At 39.5% G+C, this 20,487-nt stretch overlaps 1 protein-coding gene across 1 annotated transcript in view; it reads right to left on the reverse strand.

Moving 5' to 3' along the window:
* The window catches only part of SVEP1 (sushi, von Willebrand factor type A, EGF and pentraxin domain containing 1), a 210,261-nt gene that overhangs the window by 62,042 nt on the left and 127,732 nt on the right, over nucleotides 1-20,487 (reverse strand). Inside the window, 9 exon segments of the mRNA XM_013966263.2 lie at nucleotides 247-422; nucleotides 2,305-2,506; nucleotides 5,407-5,564; nucleotides 9,145-9,346; nucleotides 10,136-10,249; nucleotides 11,058-11,171; nucleotides 12,893-12,989; nucleotides 14,057-14,148; nucleotides 14,888-15,049. Of these exon segments, the coding sequence (XP_013821717.2) occupies nucleotides 247-422; nucleotides 2,305-2,506; nucleotides 5,407-5,564; nucleotides 9,145-9,346; nucleotides 10,136-10,249; nucleotides 11,058-11,171; nucleotides 12,893-12,989; nucleotides 14,057-14,148; nucleotides 14,888-15,049 (1,317 nt within the window).

Consider the following 20,487-nt stretch of genomic DNA (forward strand, 5'->3'; position numbering starts at 1 on the left):
TCTTGGAAGACAATTTAGTAATCACGCACAGTCAGTTCAGCATGCATCTTGGTAGTCTTATTTTAGATCCCAAAGGCATTTCTTATACAGAGTCACACGGCTCACCCAGGAAAAGCTTCTAATAATTCACAGTCTGGATAATCAGGAGGTGGTAAATGGGAGAAAGAACTTAGCAAACTTGCTGTTCATCAAAGCACCACCGCCTCTAGCATCGAATGGAAGTATATTCTGTTTGCGAAGACGTACCAGGGATGGGTGATCCTATAGAGAGGCCCATGCCACCGTCGGATAACTTCCCATCAATGTAGACTTTCCAGGCTCCACCAGTACTCGTCCAAGTGATGGCAATGTGATGCCAATTACCATCATTCACAGAAGGACAGTCTGTTATTTTTTCCTTGCCATTTACATAAAGAACCCAGCTGCACAAAGATTCAAGAGAAACAATCATCAGTCATACGTTGTAATCCCTTATGTGGGGCATGTTACTATCTTTCTTCCTTTTTTGTGGGTAAAGCACTTTGGGTATAACCATTACCTCTTTTTCTCCATTTGAACCATGTTTCATAGAAGCAGATTTGATTACTAATTACCTGTTACTGTACTGTAGCTCACTGAAAACTGGTTTGTGTTTCTTAAACACTGAGGGGTAGGGAAAAGGCCTTAGGACAAGCTGAAACAAACTGGCCCAATTTGAGATAACTCACCAACTGTCTCTTCTAGAGAGAATGAGTCAAGAATGGAAGGAATGAGGGTTGCACAAATGTCAGTCTGGTTTCTTTTCTCTAGGATGTATGTTCCTACAACTTGGAACAGACTTCAGAGATGTCCTAGGAAGTCAATCCTACCTCTCTGTTGCCAGAACAGCCACTTGGCAGATGAAGTATGTTGATGCAAGGGAAAGAATAATTGGAACTAAATAGAGGTGACCAGCTACAAAAGGGTTCCTACAACCATGTTGCTTAGAGAAATGTCCAAGTTAAGAAGCAGTGGAAAGTGGAGAATCTTCAAAAGCAAATGGAGAAAAAGAAAAGATTAGGGGAAACTGATAAAGAAGAAATCATTGAGTAACTGTATCAGCATCTTCTAAACCCCCATTCAAAGATGTTTATGAAAAGATATTTCTAAAACACAAATTGTTTCCCCACTGTTTTTCCTTCCCAAACTTAAGCAGGCAACAGATTTTCTCTTTCTATACAATCTGTCTCGGGGGAGGATTTTGAAATTTCTTACATTTTGTTTCTGAATGTTCAGTCCACTAAGAAGGACAGGGTTTGAGGATGGAAAGATTTTCACCAGAACAGTGAGAATCTCATGGACTGAGGCAAGGAAAGAGAGCTCAATGTGTTGTCCTTGAGGCCTGCAACCTGTTCAGAGCAAAAGGCCACATGTTTGAGTGAACCTGGGAGGAAAAGGCTGGTGTGCCATAGACTCTTTCTTAATCAAAAGGCATAAACTCTCAGCCTTGCCAAGGACTCCACATGTGGCAAACAGCAGAGGTTCTCAAAGGACCACAGAGGCAGACGTAGTGGACAGCTCAGTGACTGGCAGGGTGGACAGATAACCAGTGATCGAAGTCCTGCCTGAGCCTGTGGCTCTTTAGCAAAACTCTGTGGGTTTTAGATGATTCATGAGTATCTAAGACAGGAGAAGCAGTCACTAGAAATGAAAGAAGTCACTAGCAGTGAAAGAAATCAGAGAAACAGCTGAAGCGGACTTTCCTATCAGCCCAGAGGGATGGGGCCCCAAACTGGAACTAATTGATCCAAAAAGACATTAAAAAAAAATGTCATCTTGCACCCTGGAGATTTCAAATGGATTCTTATTCAATACAAGGGTCTTCCAAAGACAAACAGTGCCATGGAAATCCTCTGACCTTTGGCCACTCTGATATGCAAATAAAGGCGCACTGGTCTGAACAGTCGGTTTGACAGTTCTGCCACTCCCATGGTGTGAGATTTGGGAGGGAAAGCATTTAGCTTCTCATTCATTTTACCTGTTAAGGGGCATCAGTTCCTCAAGTCCTTGTGAAGCTCAAATGAAATAATACATAAGAAAATATCTGGGCTTCCCTGGTGGCTCAGATGGTAATATTTAGCAAACAGCAAAACACAATCATGTATAAGGTACTACCACCAAAATGCTGCCTTCGTATAGGACCTGTCCAGATGCTCTGTTTGACTACCATCACCTTGCTGTCCTGTTGAAACACTTGACCCTCCTACTGCTCCATCCCCACCCATGTCAGTTCTAACCCGGTGCCAGGATAAGTCCTAACGTGGCCTTCCCGATGTCTCTGCTTACCCGTTATAATCGGTTAGGAGGAAGGTATTGTCACTGCCATTCTCCAGGGCATAGGAGATCGGCGTCCCATAATTAATGTCGTCAGATGATTTCATCCAGAACGCACAGGTCACAGCATGGAGGGACGGAAGCACGCCATCCAGCATGACGTAACCATAAATCCCAGAAACTTCAAAATCCAGGTTAAAGCCTGCAGACTGTTCTGCAACAAACAAGAAAAGTATGAGAAGACACACAGATGGCCAAGAGACACATGAAAAGACGCTCAACACCACCAATTATTAGAGAAATGTAAATCGAAACTACCATGAGGTATCACCTCACATGGTCAGGAGAGTCATCACTAAAATTTCTACAGATAATAAATGCGGGAGAGGGTGTGGAGAAAAGGGAATCCTCCTCTACTGTTGGGAAGGCAAACTGGTGCAGCTACTATGGAAGACAGTATGGAGGTTTCCTCAAAAACCAGAAAACAGAACCAGCCCAGCAATCGCATTCCTGGGCATATGTCTGAAGAAAACTCTAATTCTAAAAGATACATGTACTTCAATGTTCACAGTGGCACACACACACATACACACAAATGGAATACTCAGGTCAGTTCAGTTCAGTCGCTCAGTCGTGTCTGACTCTTTGAGACCCCATGAATCGCAGCACACCAGGCCTCCCTGTCCATCACCATCTCCCGGAGTGCACTCAGACTCAGGTCCATTGAGTCGGTGATGCCATCCAGCCATCTCATCCTCTGTCGTCCCCTTCTCCTCCTGCCCCCAATCCCTCCCACCATCGGAGTCTTTTCCAAAGAGTCAACCCTTCACATGAGGTGGCCAAAGTACTGGAGTTTTAGCTTTAGAATCATTCCTTCCAAAGAACACCCAGGACTGATCTCCTTTAGAATGGACTGGTTGGATCTCCTTGCAGTCCAAGGGACTCTCAGGAGTCTTCTCCAACACCACAGTTCAAAAGCATCAATTCTTCGGCGCACACCTTTCTTCACAGTCCAATTCTCACATCCATACATGACCATTGGAAAAACCATGGCCTTGACTAGATGGACCTTGGTTGGTAAAGAAATGTCTCTGCTTTTCAATATGCTATCTAGGTTGCTCATAACTTTTCTTCCAGGGAGTAAGTGTCTTTTAATTTCATGGCTGCAGTCACCATCTGCAGTGATTTTGGAGCCTCCCAAAATAAAGTCTGACATTGTTTCCACTGCTTCCCCATCTATTTCCCATGAAGTGATGGGACCAGATGCCATGATCTTCGTTTTCTGAATGTTGAGCTTTAAGCCAACTTTTTCACTCTCCTCTTTCACTTTTATTCAGCCATAAAAAGAATGAAGTGAAGTGAAGTCACTCAGTTGTGTCCAACTCTTTGCGACCCTGTGGACTGTAGCCTACCAGGCTCCTCCATCCATGGGATTCTCCAGGCAAGAATACTGGAGTGGGTTGCCATTTCCTTCTCCAGGGGATCTTCCCGACCCAGGGATCAAAGCCGGGTCTCCTGCATTGCAGGCAGACGCTTTACCCTCTGAGCTACTGGGGAAGCCTGATAACGATTGAAGTAATGCCATTTGCAGCGACATGGATGGACCTAAAGATTATCACACTAGATGAAGTCAGTCATATGGAAAAAGACAAATATCATGATATCACTTATCTGTAGAATCTTAAAAAAAATGATACAGATGAACTTATTTACAAAACAGAAAGAGACTAACAGATGTAGAAAACAAGCTTATAGTTACCAAAGAGGGTAAAGGGATAAATTAGGAGTTTGGGATTAGGAGATACAGACTACTGTACATAAAATGAACAAGTTTAGCACAGGGTGCTGTATTCAATATCTTGCAATATAGTATAGGAGAAAGAATGTGAAAAAGGATATATATACATGTGTATATAAACATATACAACTGAACCACTCTGTGTATACCAGAAACTAACAAAACATTGTAAATTAACTACACTTTAATAAAAAGAAAATATCATGGCACTTGTGAAGCATTTTTCAATTGTCTAAGGTAGTAGCAAGTATGCAATACTATTGTCAAAGAAGCTCACTTCAGTAAATATGATAATCTGAGAAGCAATTTCAAAATTAAATACATATTGCTTATGAAATAAATAACATATTACTTCTTTAGTGTTTTGTATGTCTTTTATTATTTTTTATTGAGATATAACTGATTTACAATATTAAATAAGTTTCAGGTGTACAACACAGTGACTCACAATTTTAAAGGTTATATTCCATTTATAGCTATTATAAAACACTGGCTATCTTTCCTATGCTTATCCCTGTAGCCTATTCATTTTATTCATAGTAATTTGCCCCTCTTCTATCCCTATGCCCATCTTGCCCTCCCATCTTCCCCCTTCCACTAGTACCCGCTAGTTTGTTCTCTGTCTCTGTGAGTCTGTTTCCTTTTTGTTCAACAAACTGTTTTAAATAAAACCAACAGTGAATATCCAAGACAGGAAAAGCACTCAGCAGTGAAAGGAAGCTTTGAAACAGAATAGCTGCAAGGAGAGGTGGGGCTGGGGAGTCATCCAAGATGAGAGACGAAGCACCTGTGGGCTGATGGGAATAACTCGAGAGAGTGGAGTAACCGATGCTGCAGGAGAGAAGGGGGGTGGGGGGGGTCCACTGAGACGGCAACACTCCATTCCTGCTCAGGGCCCTGGTTCTTCCCCATTTCAGGAGCCCCAGTCCTGCATATCCCAGTCAACGGAACAAAAGTCCTAGGGTTAGAAGACTCCTATGCTCTGAGAAAGCAGATTAGCATTCTCAAACATATCCACAGACTCTGACCTTCTCAATCAAGTGACTTATCCGAGTGTCCTTTCTAAACACCCAGAATGTGAAGAGTTCTGCTAAATTCAATTTTCTCCATTTCACCCTTACATCTCTATGTTCAACCTCCTCCTCTGTGCTACTGGAGATAACACGACCCAGTTTACAGGATGGCTGTGAAGATGAAATAAGTACAAAATGCTTCACATAGTCTTTGGTATATAGATTGTGCTTAGTGCAGGTAAAAATTGATGTTGTTATCACTGTACCTGGTATCGTTCTTAACAACATGAAGCTCACATATACCTGTTTCACACCTGCTGCCTGAAAATCCTGGCTGACATTTACAGCTGTAGGAGTTTAATTCATCCACACAGGTGGCCTGATTTTTACAGGGGTTAGACTGACATTCGTTGATGTTCAGCTCACAGTGTGTCCCTGTGAAGCCTGCTGCACACTGGCACCTGAAACAATACAAAATGTTGGAACAATTAGAAGAGTTGCAGAAAGGCATCAGAAGCAGCCTCCCATTAACGGCAGCACTGTCTAGAAAGACTCCGGAAAGTTTGGTGCTAATATGAGCTCTCTCGTACGTGGAATCTAAATATACATATGTGTATACACACCCACCCATGCCCACCCACAGCCTACAAAACAGACTGGCAGTTGCCAGAGGCATGGGGTGGGAAAAATGGGTGAATTGTTTTTGTTTTTCCTTTTTTTCAGTTTAACTGAATTTTTTAAAAATCCTGAAATGCTGAAACACATTTTCTACATTAAAATGGTGCTTTAACTCTTACTTTTTAAAGTTCATTCAAATAAACCTATTTAAATGCTTTTGAACTGTGGTGCTGGAGAAGACTCTTGAGAGTCCCTTGGACTGCAAGGAGATCCAACCAGTCCATTCTGAAATTTCTTTGGAAGGAATGATGCTAAAGCTGAAGCTCCAGTACTTTGGCCACTTCATGAGAAGAGTTGACTCATTGGAAAAGACTCTGATGGTAGGAGGGATTGGGGGCAGGAGGAGAAGGGGACGACAGAGGATGAGATGGCTGGATGGCATCACCGACTCGATGGACGTGAGTCTGAGTGCACTCCGGGAGTTGGTGATGGACAGGGAGGCCTGGCGTGCTGCGATTCATGGGGTCGCAAAGAGTTGGACACAACTGAGTGACTGAACTGAACTGAACTGAAGACAACATATACTTGAAATGTTGCTGTGGTAAAAACAGAGTAGAAATTAGTTCTGGTCAAGGTGAAGTATTATTCACACACTGCCATTTTCTCTCACCACGAAGTTCTAGGAAAAATATAAAAAGCTCACATGCTCTTCTAAACACTAATAGATGCCTTGCCAAGTTGCTTTAGCTTGTCTGACTCTTTGTGACCCCACGGACTGTAGCCTGCCAGACTCCTCTGCCCATGGGAGTCTCCAGGCAAGAATACCGGAGCGGGTTGCCATACCCTCCTCCAAGGGATCTTCCTGACCCAGAGACTGAACTTGTGTCTCTTACGGTCTTCCTGCATTGGCAGGTGGGGTCTTTACCACTAACACCACCTGGGAATCCCCACATACATTAATTCAATCCTTATAATGATGAAGAATATTATTATTCCCAGTTACAATGAGTAAATCGTGGCTCAGAGAGATTAATTTGCCCAAGTCCTCTTGATACTAAGTGGTGGTGAAGGACTTCGATCTCAATCAGCACGCCATACAGTCTCTGGGCAATGCAAGAAGCCATTTAAACTCCTCCAAATGGAAAATACATCCGTTGATGTCAAATACTGACAAGAGTGTCATGAACCATGTGGCAATGTCAAACAAAGTGGAGGGTTTGCATTTTCAGAGCCCTGTATGTCCACTTCTAGTATGAATTCTGGGAGATGACTGCCAGGTGTTCAAGGACAAATATAACGAATTTCCACAACAGCATCATTCTGCATGTTCATGAAGAAGTGACTGGGAAAATAAACTGTGGTATAATTATCCAATAGAATACTAATTGGCAGTTGAAATGAGCAAACTAGAGGCAAATTACCAACCTTGATAATACAGTATCAAAAGGAAAAACAAAATACAAAAGGATTATATGTATAGTATGATACTACTTATGTAACATGTAAAACTATAATATTTATTGTTTATGAAGTCATATATGTAGTAACGCAAAGTCTGAATGAGAAAGTTATAAACCGACTTCAAGACAGTGGTTACTATCAGGGAAGAAGAATGTGTGTGTGTGCACGCTTACTGGAGGGACTCCAAATCTATCTTCAGAGTTTATTTTTTTTTAAATGAAAGATATGAACCAAATACAGCAAAAGGCTAAGGATTGATCACTACTGTGGTGAGTGTATGACTTTTACTATTCTTTGTAATTTAATGGCATCACTGACTCGATGGACGCAAGTCTATGTGAACTCCGGGAGTTGGTGATGGACAGGGAGGCGTGGTGTGCTGCGATTCATGGGGTCGCAAAGAGTCGGATATGACTGAGCGACTGAACTGAACTGAACTGTAATTTTCAGTATATCTGAAATATCTTTAATTAAAAAGGATCTGCCCAATAAATGTAGTTAATATTACTACTAGCATGTTTATATGGGGATCTCTTTGATATTGGTAATAATATAAATAAATGGTATTTGGAGGTTTAAAAGAAAATCTCAGTTGGAATTGGTGGGCATCTTTATGGAGTTCTGTGTATTTGATGGTAAATCTACTTTGGCTGAATTTCACTCATGTTTATCTGTCCATGCTTTTTTTTGGAAATACTTTAAAAATACTTGTTTTTTAAAATTTTATTGTAGTTGATTTACAATGTTGTTTTAATTTCTGATGTATATCTGTCCATGTTTGATATCATTATAGTAGTTCAGTGTCTTTGTGAAACAGATTCACTTCGGCGGCAATCAGCATTCCTTTTGAAGTGGAGAGTTTGCCTTCTTCACCTTTCCTCTAGTTAGGATTTAGACAAATTTGGTATTGATCAATTGTTTTGGACCCTGGGGAGAGTTTGGAACTCTTGCTGTTCATCTGGAAATGTCTCATTGCCTATGGTTAGGTGCTATATGCCTGAAGATATTAAAAAACCTATGAAAAGTTGATGCTACACTGAGATCTTTATTTTCACATTGAGAGTGAAAGTCTCAATGGCAAAACTGGCTCCCTATTTCTTCCAGATATTGTCCTAGCTCTCTTGGGGGATGGTAATGGAAGGGGGCTGGGAAATGTTGCAACTGAGGTAGAATTTTTTTTTAAGCTTTTAACTTTTGAAAACTTGCAGAACCAGTTGCTTACTGAGGACAGTAAAGTTCCCTAAAATTCTGCAAGCAAGGCCAGTCTGTCTTTTTGTACTGCAGAAGCCACAGATCCTGCAAGGGAACTGAATGGAACAGAGACGACTTGATAGTGATTAAAAAAAAAGTGTTGGTTTTCAAACTGCTTTCTACCGGTACTCTAAGACCTGCCTTAGGAAGCCAGTCTTTCTCCCCCAAAACACCACTATTTTCAACCACAAAAGCTTAATTTTTTTTATTTGTTTACACTCTGATTTCCCTGGAAACAAGGGACACTAAACTAAAAAAAAAGTTTGAAAATCATGGTCATAGAATGGCTCTGTGACGGTAGAATTCCACTATTCCTTCTGATTTTAGTTGGTGGGAAAATGCCAGCTAAAATATAAAACATTTAAAACTAGGTTTTGAATAGTGATTCTGCATTTGCTTTTGAATAAATGTCCTTCCTTTTATCTTTTATGACTTCCCAAGTATAGAATAGTGGTTTCAAAGTCCGGCTCTGCTTCAGAAACACAGGGGAACTTAAAACATACAGATTGTCTATTACAAAATGATAGACTTTACCCAAGAGGTAGGAAATCAGAACATCAGGTGGTAGTCAGATTCTACCATAGCTTATCCTTGGGCTAGGATTTGAGAAGGGCTGGCCTGGAATTCAAAGTAATATTCTGTAAAGATGGTAGAATGACTGAACAGTTAAGATAATAAAAACAGCAAGAAGAGCCAGGCTTAGTCTATTACCTGAAGCTATTGGCACCATCCTTGCAGGTAGCTCCATTTTTGCATGGTTGGCTGAGACACTCATCCATGTTTATGTCACACCGGGTGCCCAAAAATCCAGGTGGGCATTTGCACAAGAACCCCCCAAGCTGATCTTCACAGACTGCGTTATTTAAACATGGGCTTGACTGGCATTCATTGACTTCTGTTTCACAGTGTAGGCCTGGGGATGGATGAGGATGAGAGACAGCTCAAAGGTTAACTCCTTTGGAAAACTGGAATCAAGGTGAGGACTCCTTGGAGGATGCTGCTTCGAAAGGATGAAATGGAGGCTGTAGAGCCACTAGGTGACCAAACAGCTTAGGGACCTATCCTTAAATAAGCTCTGGCTTTTCTAAATCATTTTAGGACTGTGTTTTTGATAATCTGCTCTTTTAATCTTACCTTTTTCTGGAACTAACATTAGCAATGGATGCCTGAGATAATGTTTAAACAAAAATTAAACTAGCATACATAGTTCAAAATGTTCATCTGTATCTTTGATCTTGCCTCTTTCTGTCACTGATCATTTTCTGTGTTGGACTTATTCTTTACCAGTTATATATGTGTGTGTGTATATATACATACACACACACACACATTCTATTATTTAGCATTCACTTATAATAATATTTTTTCATCTCCAGTTACTTCTTGAGTGTTTGTCTTAGCATATAAACTCGTCTTCTCTTTCTGTCTCTACATTTACATATATACACAGACATGTACAAGAACGTATTACTTTTTCTGAATTGCTTTAGTCAATTTTCGACCTGATGCTGTCTTACCTCTAAATACTTCAGTGTGAATTTCCTCAAAAATAAGGACTTTCCCTTATAAAAACATGGCGCAGTTATAAAATCATAAAATTAACATTAACTTATATAATGTCACATATATAACAGTAAATATCATGATTTGTGAGGCTTTACAGAACTCTTTAAGACAGCTAGGAAGAACAGAAACATCTTACCCATGTATCCTTTCACACACGTGCAGTGATAACCAGCCAGGCCATCAACACAAGTTCCTTTATTTAAACAAGGACTGGAGCTGCACTCATTTACATTTTCTTCACATAGCTGACCTGTAAAGAATCACAGAATATTTGCGCTTGAGAAAACTGAAAGGAATTTAAGACTAACAGTTTCAAGCAAGTTTTTCAGGTGTTAAGAGCAGAGAAATTGGAAATCAAGGCTAATATATTTGTGGAAAAAAATACGCTCTTTGCCAAATACAATAATTTGCTGAATAATATCCCAGTACATGTTATACATAGGGCTTCCCAGGTGGCGCTAGTGGTAAAGAAGCTGTGTGGGTTCGATCCCTTCCCTCTAGGAAGATCCCCTGGAGAAGGGAATGGCATGCCAGTCCAATATTCTTGTCTGCAGAATCCCATGGACAGAGAAGCCGGGTGGGCTACAGTCTACAGGGTCACAAAGAGTCAGACACAACTGAAGTGACATAGCACTGAAGGATATCTACCTACCTACCTACCTCACATTTTCTTTATCCATTCATCTCTTGATATATACTTGTTTCCATATCTTGGTGATTGGCTATTGTGAATTATGCTGCAATGAACATGGAAGTACAGATATCTCTTTGAGAGAGTGATTTCATTTCTTTGAATGGATACCCAGAAGAGGGATTGTTGGATTGTATTGTAATTCTATTTCCAATTTTTTGAGGAACCTCCATGCTGTTTTCCACCATGGCTGAAGCAATTTACATTCCCACCAAGAATGCACAATAGTCCTCTTTTCTCCACATCCTCACTAGCACTGTTATCTCTTACCTTTTGATGATAGCCATTCTAACAGGTGTGAGATGGTAACTCATTATTTTAAGGTTTCAAAGGTTAATACTATAAGAATAAGACACTCTTTCCTTACCTGTGTAACCAGATGGACATTCACAAATGAATTCTCCAACTCGGTCTTTACAAATTCCATTGTTGTGGCAGGGCAGTGAGCTGCATTCATCAATGTCTATCTCACATTTTAAGCCTAAAAATGCAAACACTGAAGGTCAATCAAAGAGAGGATGAACAGAAACAGAACCGTCCTTTAAAGGTACTTATCCCAATAACCTGAATTTATAGGGAGTGGCAGTGATGAAGAAAAAGGCAATATGTTAGGAATTACCATCTAATTAAGTCATTTCATGAAGGTATTACCTCTTTCTAAATAGATTTAAGCTATCCTTACAAGGATACATAAAAGACAGCAAAAGATCCCAAGTCAGAAGTAGAGGGGAAAGAGAGAAATCTGGAAGCATAAAATGGTGCCAGGAATTAGTTTGATTCCAAAGTGAAAAGTAAAAAGTCACATGTACTTGTTACCAAGGCCACTTGGCTGAGGAATGGGGGTGGTGCTAAATCTTGCCAGAGCTCAAGTCATATGCCAGGTGTCCTAGAATAGGGTTTATCTTCTCATAGGGTACACACAGTCTTTTTCTATGGACTAATTCTGCTGAAATCCATGTTCTTCTACACAAGGAGGTCTCAAAGAATGGTCTCTGGACCTATAGCATCTGCAATCCTCTGGGAATGTGACAGAAATGCCACAGTCTGTGTTTTAGGAAATCCTACAGATGATTCTAATGAGCATCAAAATTTGAGAATCATTGTCTGATACTATGCTTTTCTCAACCACCTATCATTTATAAAATTCTAGGACAAGATCATTATTTCTTATGAAATGTTGGGACAGAAATTCTTATAAAAATTGAAACACACACACACATACATGTGTGCACACGCTGAAATAAGTGGAATGACAATATTCTGTATTTTGTCTTCCAACTTCTCTTTTGTGGTGAATTCTTTGATCTAAATACCACTTTTCTCATGAAAATACTTCATGTTGGTGACACAAAACTCAAAAAGGAAAAACTGCATTTCTAGAAGAAAACAGGAAATTATTTTAAATGAACTACAACATTTAATATATAGTTCATTTCTCCTCAAACAAACATTATCTTTCTGTACTGAACTGGAATTTGAACCAAGCTGCAAGAAAACACAATTCTTACATAATTCCTCCATAAAATCAAGTTCAAAGCCATACTGTTTTCCTAAGCACAGCTTGCAGAAAGATAGAAATAAACAACACATCATGGCCATAAGCACTTCCATTCGTGTGAAACAAATGAGAGAAACTGGAGTCTGTTTAAAAATGTTTATGCTAGACAATCTGTTCTAGGTTGACTGTCATGCATTTAATTTGTGTTAGAATGCAACCTTGGACATGACCTCTGGAACTGTATTCAAATTTAAATTGTAAGTTATGATGTGATTTTTTCACAGAGAAGATGATTTTTTATTCTTCCTCCAAAATATGCAAAGAAAATTGTCATTTGTAAGATCTGTATACTTTTTTCACATATTGGTCTGTCTTGTTCAACCAAATTTTTGTGCATCTTTATCTTAAGTTTTTTTTTAATGTAGACCATTTTTAAATTCTTTATTAAATTTGTTGTAACAGTGCTTCTGTTCTGTGTTTTGGTTTTTTGGCTACAAGTTATGTGAGATCTTTAGCTCCCTGACCAGGGATCAAACCCATACCCCTTGCATTTTTGAAGGTGAACTCTTAATCACTAGATTGCCAGGAAGTCCCCAGTCTAATGTATCTTGCGGCATTTATTTTTAAAGTTTCAAAGTTTGAAACTTCAAGTTACAATGATGCAGTATGAAAGATACATGAAAATTTGCACTCCTCTGTGTTACCTGTATATCCAGGCAGACAGAGACACACATAGCCACGGCCCAGTTGTTGGCAGGTTCCACTATTGTGGCAGGGGTTTAAGAAACATTCATGGAAAACCTGTGAAAAGAAAATTTATCAGAGACAAGTTAATTTCAAAGCAATTCTGAGTAGGGAGTTAGAGGATGTACAGCATTAGCTGGTTCCTATTTCCAAGTGAGTCCAGCAGGACTGCTACCTGCATAACATTGGTACCTGCCATATACGGGCACAAATGCTATATATCATTCTTGAGTGATGCTCTGCTAAACCCAGGCAGTGTCACTCAGTGCTGGTTGCACGTTAGACTTCATTTAAGGCATTTAAAAAGTTTACTAAGGACAGGTCCCAACCAGACCAGCTAAATCAGGAATCTCTGGAAGTTATATCTGCACATCATTATAAGTTAGCCAGTGGATTCTAATATGTCTCCAGAGGTGACAGTCATGTCTTTAGAGGTTCTATGTCCATTAGGCTCAGTTTCAAAGCTTCACTTATGAAGCCCTTACAAGTGAGACTGTTTGGAAGCAGGAAGTTAAAATAAGAAATATAACTTCATTATCCTCCTTAAAAATACTTAAAGCCTAGGAATTTATTATGACATGGGACAAGGTGCATTCAGATTAATGGCTGAATCATTCAAAATGATTGGTCTTAACTAGTCTTTAAAAAATAAATGGAGAACAATTATGTTTAAAAAAGTCACAACTTTTCTCCAATAAATGATTCCCCCCTGCCATTCCCGCTGGCAAAAAATTTAAATATCTTTCATGGAAGTTGAGTAACTTGTCCTGCTAATCAGAAAAGGCCCTTGGCTAATCCCAACGTGCTTACTCAAATGATGGGTTATGCTCATGGCACATGTTAATTATTAGCAAATCAAAAGACTCTCCACATCCACAATTCTCTACACCAGACATCACAGGGGAAAATTCCAGTTTCTGGTACTTAGGACTTCTAATGGTGCTTTCTTGGAAAGTTCCTATTATAAGTCATAAGCAAATACAATTATTCATTGATAATATTCATGAGCCTTGATTAGTTGAAATTTCAAGTCTGCTAGTTTTCCTCTGTGTGACATGTATAATGAGAAATTGTTTTCCAAGCACTCCATTAGAGAAAATTTTACAAATACAGAGTAGACTTGCCTGACTGCTGACTTCATACTTCTTTTTGACATGTCCAGGAGGAGAAAGAAGCACTGTACTTTCCTCTGCTGCTGAGAAAGTTGAACTAAAGCCTAACAAAGTTAAAGGGAAAATATCTGAGAAACGTATTTGGTGTAGTAGATATTGCCAATTAAGCGCATTCTATTTTTTCCTTTTACTTTTTAAATTGAAGTATAGCTGTCTTACAATGTTGTGCTAATTTTTGCTGGGAAGCAAAGTGGTTCAGTTTTAAATATATATATATATATAAGTGAATATATATGTAACTTAACGTATTTTTTATAGATTTGTTTTTTATTCTTTTCCATTATGGTTTATCATAGGATTCTGAATATACAGTCCCATGTGCCATACAATAGGACCTTGCTGTTTATTCATTCTATATATATTAGCTGATCTCTTCTACTCCCAACTTCCCACTCCATTCCCCCCTCTACCTCCTCCCCTCCCCCTGGGCAACCACAGTTTGTTCTCTACGAACAGACTCTATTCAAATGCCACAGTCAAGATTCTGCTTCTCAGAGTCAGTAAAGCCACATTTATTTTCCTTTAGTTACATAAAAAGACAGAACATAAGAGACAGATGGGACATGTCATTAAATTCTAGACTCTTCGAAATTTGGAGGTTGTGAAGTTCACCATTCCCAGAGTGAAGAATCTGAGTCATTGTCATCAAAAACCCCTTCAAAGGACAGCTTACATCCAGACTCCCAAAGGCACTGAACATAGTAACAGTCGCAATTAAAGTTACTGTGGAGATAAAACTCTCCTATACAGGATAACGTGAGAAATGAAGTAGTATCATCTTACTGGAACAATCTGTGATGGATCTGGCACCCGTGATGGTTGTAGTTCCATAAAAGGGACATGATAAACAGAAGGACTTCCCTGGATTGGGTTGGTAGTAGTCTTGAGGACATGGATAACAGGGCATTAACCCAGAACGAGAGAATTCTCCCACTGGACAAGGCACTGCAAAAGAAAGAAAATATCATTTGTGCTTATAAAGCAATATACCCTACTTCTAAAAGAAGTGCATTAACCTTTGGTTGTAAGAAAGCTATCACATTGCTGATATTTTCTCTTGCATGTATTTAATACCCAGATCATTAAGTAATACTCAGACCACTTAAGTAAATACTTTGTTGCTTCCTTCCCATCTTTAACAACACACATTAATTTAATAAAAATCAGAATTGGTCATATAATATTGTATTGTGATTTTTGCACTTTATATCACAAGTAAACCATTCCCCAAATCATTAAAGAACACATTTAATAAATGAAATATATTACATCTCACTGGCAGACCATAATTGTTCTCGTATTTCCTCTACTATTGAACAATTACAGTTATTTCTACTAGTTCTGTTTGTTTCTAATAGTTTCTAAAATTATAAACAATGCTGACATGAAATTTTCTATTTAAATTTTTTTATATAACTGATTATTTCCTTGGGATTACACTTGCCTTTAGTTAAAGCTAAAGATATGAAAATCTAAAGCCATAAATATATCATGCCTAAATCATTTTAAAAATGTAATTTACAGCCCCATTAGCAGTGTATGAAATCACCCTTCTCATCGTATGCTCATCAGCATACCTTTTTTCTATTTGAAAGTAAAAATGGAACTGCTCTGTTAATTTGCATTTTCATGATACATGAAGTTCTATTTTTATGTTTATCTGAAATGGTTATTGCTCCTGTATAGTTGCTATTATGTATTGGGGGTCTTTTATTTTAAAACCTGTTAATGTTATTTTGTGTTTGAAATGCTTTTCATATATTACATGTAGTTGAATACTGTCATTTAACCAAGTTTGAAATTCTCTTGCCAATATTTGGTGGAATATGAGAAAAGAGCTCTGGGCTTCCCTGGTGGCTCAGTGGTAAAAAATCTGCCCAGCAGTGTAGAAGACAGGAGTTTGATCCCTGGTTTGGGACTACCCCACAAGCCGCAGAGCAACTAAGCCCATGCGCCACATCTATTAACACCGTGCTCTAGAGCCCAGGAGCCACGACTACTGAAGTGCACGCGCCCCAGAGCCTGCGCTCTGCAACGAGACAAGACACCGCAATGGGAAGCCCAAGCGTCACACTAGAGAACAGTCCCCGCTCGCCGCAACTAGAAAAGCCCAGAGAAGCAACAAAGACCCAGCATAGCCAAAAAATAATTAGATAAATAAATAAAATTAAAAAGAAAAGAGCTCCAAACTTAACATGGATTTCCTTCAATAACTTTTGGTTACATTTGGCAGAGGGGCAGTGAGGTAGATTATCCATGACTAAAGCTGTGGGTTGGGGTTTTAGACAATGATCCAAAGGCAAATTCAGGTGGAGTGTGTGAACTGGAGTCATTTGGGTGGGCCCGAAAGTCATTACAAGCTGAGAAAACTACTATAACTATTAAGACCTAACTGTATAAAATTAGGCATGGAAGATAGAACACAGGGAAACAGCTACTCAGTTTATCAGCATACTTTCCCTTTAGGTCTTGGATTCTTGATAATAAAAATTAGTTTAGCAGAAACAATTACCAAAGAGGTTGAAAGATTTAGAGATACACTTGAGGCTCAAGGAAGCAGGATACTCCAAGTGGTGGCATCCCTTCATCGGTAGGACAACAGACATTAAATAAAGGACAACACGTCTATCATAATCTCAAGATGCTTAGATCAAATTTTTTAAGCACAGCCAGCCAGCCAAGTCTTTTGTAAAAGATCTCTTTTATGTACCCAACTGACAAAACTCAGGAGTTGAATCAATAGATGGCAGAAGATAACATAGATATTAATGCATATTTAGAAAAAAAAATTTTGGTGGCTACATTTGCCACATTCAAGAAAAGTTTTAAGCTCTAAGTATCTTCGTTTCACCAAGAATAAAATAATCTACTCTGTTACTGCTGCTGCTGCTGCTGCTGCTGCTGCTGTTAAAGCGCTTCAGTTGTGTCTGACTCTGTGCGACCGCACAGATGGCAGCCCACTAGGCTCCCGTCCCCGGGATTCTTCAGGCAAGAACATTGGAGTGGGTTGCCATTTCCTTCTCCAATGCGTGAAAGTGAAGTCGCTCGGTCGTGTCCACTCTTAGTGAGCCCCTGGATGGCAGCTCACCAGGTTCCTCCATCCATGGGATTTTCCAGGCAAGAGTACTGGAGTGGGAGAGGTAACTAAACTTACAGGAGTTTATAATAGGTTTCCTGATTCTCAAATTTCCAAAAATGATTGCCATTTAGAAGAGGTATTAATACTTTCCAAAAAGCTAATTATTAATAGTTAACTGAAAGCATAAATGTTCCACTGATAAAAGTATAAATTTTCTGTTTGAAAATGAATGTGTATCATATGCTAGAAATATAAATGCTACCTGTAAAACTCAAGATACTACAGTGAATTAAATACTTTTTTCATATAATTTTTTCAGTACGACCTCACTCTTAAAAAAAGACTGTGCCCTAAAACCTGACAGAATTATACTGTCAGCTGTAGTACATGCTGCTGCTGCTGCTAAGTCGCTTCAGTCATGTCCGACTCTGTGCGACCCCAGACGGCAGCCCACTAGGCTCCCCCGTCCCTGGGATTCTCCAGGCAAGAACGCTGGAGTGGGTTGCCATTTCCTTCTCCAGTGCATGAAAGTGAAAAGTGAAGGTGAAGTCGCTCAGTCGTGTCCGACTCTTAGTGACCCCATGGACTGCAACCCACCAGGCTCCTCCGTCCATGGGATTTTCCAGGCAAGAGTACTAGAGAGGGGTGCCATTGCCTTCTCCAGCTGTAGTACATAATTATACTATAATAGTCAACAATTATACTAAGACATAATAATAATAAAATCTTAAGATAAAAAAAAAAATAAGCCAATTGTCATCTCAAAACAGCAAACATAGTACTGTGATGCCTATTCTTTGCTTTGTGATCCAGAAAGTGCAAAATAAACTTTCAGGTGGAAATTAGTTTAAATTACATTCCAAGGGCAAACAGTTGTCATCACAAATGTACTTTCCAAGAGTGGATAATCAGCATTTAATATATGATTTACATATGTAATTAGTACATACACATGCACACATGTGGTGCTAGTGGGAAAGAACCCGCCTGCCAGTGCAGGAGATGTAAGAGGTGTGGGTTCGATCCCTGGGTAGGGAAGATCGCCTGGAGGAGGATGTGGCTGCCCACTCCAGTATTCTTGCCTGGAGAATCCCATGGACAGAGGAACCAGGCAGGCTGCGGTGCAAAGGGTTGCAAAGAGTCAGACACGACTAAAGTGACTTAACACGCACTCATACAACATATGAATGTGTAACAAACGTATACACATAATAATACACTATCTACTACAGTATTAAACACACAGACATGACACATACATGGCAGTTCCCAACGGATTAACACCACAAGGAAAGAGGGGAGAAAGTTTTTGATTTGAATCTTGGACAAAGAAACTATGGTTTCTAAGTCAAGAAAAATGAAACAAAATCTTTCTCACCTCTTTTATTGTAGAGAAGGAGAAAAAATATTTAAATATGCCAAAAGTGACATAAAAATAGAATTAAAAATAGAGCATTAAAATGAACAGGGAAAAATGTAACCCCACAGGCCTGTTTCCTAATGGTATAAAGGGAAAAAATACAGTCTTGGAGACACTGGTTTCTGATGACAAAGCCAGAAGTCAAGGGCTCTCATTCTGAGCCTTTTAACTTCATCCTAGATGGTCAAGCGTTGTTATCTTGTTCCACAAATAATCTTTCCTTCTATCGGCACCATATGTAAACACCACCATCAACCAAAAGCCATTTGTGGGACTTATTATTTTGGCAAAAATCATTTTTAAAAAACTGAAAAAATTCAGACTCTTGTAACCAAGACTCAAGACTGTTAACCAAGGACTCAAGACTGTTTAATATCCTAATACATGATAATAGATGAAATATATAAAGAATATTACATTATACTAACATAGTTATATTAATTCTTTTTTAGTAGCTAAGTTGTGTCTGACTCTTTGTAACCACATGGGCTATAGCCTCCTAGGCTTCTCTGGCTATGGGATTCTCCCAGGCAAGAATACTGGAGTGGGTTCCCATTTCATTCTCCAGGGGATCTTCCTGACCCAGGGATTGAAGCCAGGTCTCCTGCATTGCAGGCAGACTCTTGACCACTGAGGTACTTAGGAAGCCTGACACAGTAATATACTTAAATATAACTGCTATATTTATTAATGATATTTTAAGTTCAGTTCAGTTGCTCAGGCGTGTCCATCTGTTTGCAACTTCATAAACTGCAGCACGCAAGGCCTCCCTGTCCATCAGCAACTCCCAGAGTCCACCCAAACCAATCTCCATTGAGTTGGTGATGCCATTCAACCATCTCATCCTCTGTCGTCCCCTTCTCCTCCTGCCCTCAATCTTTCTAGCATCAGGGTCTTTTCAAATGAGTCAGCTCTTCGCATCAGATGGCCAAAGTATTGGAGTTTCAGCTTCAACATCAGTCCTTCCAATGAACACCCAGGACTGATCTCCTTTAGGATGGACTGACTGGATTTCCTTGTAGTCCAAGGGACTCTCAATAATCTTCTCCAGCCCCAGAGTTTGAAAGCATTAATTCTTTGGCACTCAGCCTTCTTTATGGTCCAACTCTTCCATCTGTACATGACTGCTGGAAAAATCATAGCCTTGACTAGACGGACCTTTGCTGACAAAGTAATGTCTCTGCTTTTTAATATGCTGTCTAGGTTGGTCATAACTTTCCTTCCAAGGAGCAAGTGTTTTTTAATTTCATGGCTGCAATCATCATCTGCAGTGATTTTGGAGCCCCCCAAAATAAAGTCTGACACTATTTCCCCATCTATTTGCCATGAAGTCATGGGACCGGATGCCATGATCTTAATTTTCTGAATGTTGAGCTTTAAGCCAACACTTTCACTCTCCTGTTTCACTTTCATCAACAGGCCTTTTAGATCATCTTCACTTTCTGCCATATGGGTGGTGTCATCTGCATATCTGAGGTTATTGATATTTCTCCCGGCAATCTTGATTCCAGCTTGTGTTTCTTCCAGTCCAGCGTTTCTCATGATGTACTCTGCATAGAAGTTAAATAAGCAGGGTGACAATATACAGCCTTGACGTACTCCTTTTCCTATTTGGAGCCAGTCTGTTGTTCCATGTCCAGTTCTAACTGTTGCTTCCTGACCTGCATATAGGTGTCTCAAGAGGCAGGTCAGGTGGTCTGGTATTTCCATCTCTTGAAAGATTTTCCACAGTTTATTGTGATCCACATAGTCAAAGGCTCTAGCATAGTCAATAAAGTAGAAATAGATGTTTTTCTGGAACTCTCTTGCTTTTTCGATGATCCAGCAGATGTTTGCGATTTGATCTCTGGTTCCTCTGCCTTTTCTAAAACCAGCCTGAACATC

The sequence above is a fragment of the Capra hircus genome, chromosome 8 (assembly GCF_001704415.2).
Source record: "Capra hircus breed San Clemente chromosome 8, ASM170441v1, whole genome shotgun sequence".
Classification (NCBI taxonomy): domain Eukaryota; kingdom Metazoa; phylum Chordata; class Mammalia; order Artiodactyla; family Bovidae; genus Capra; species Capra hircus.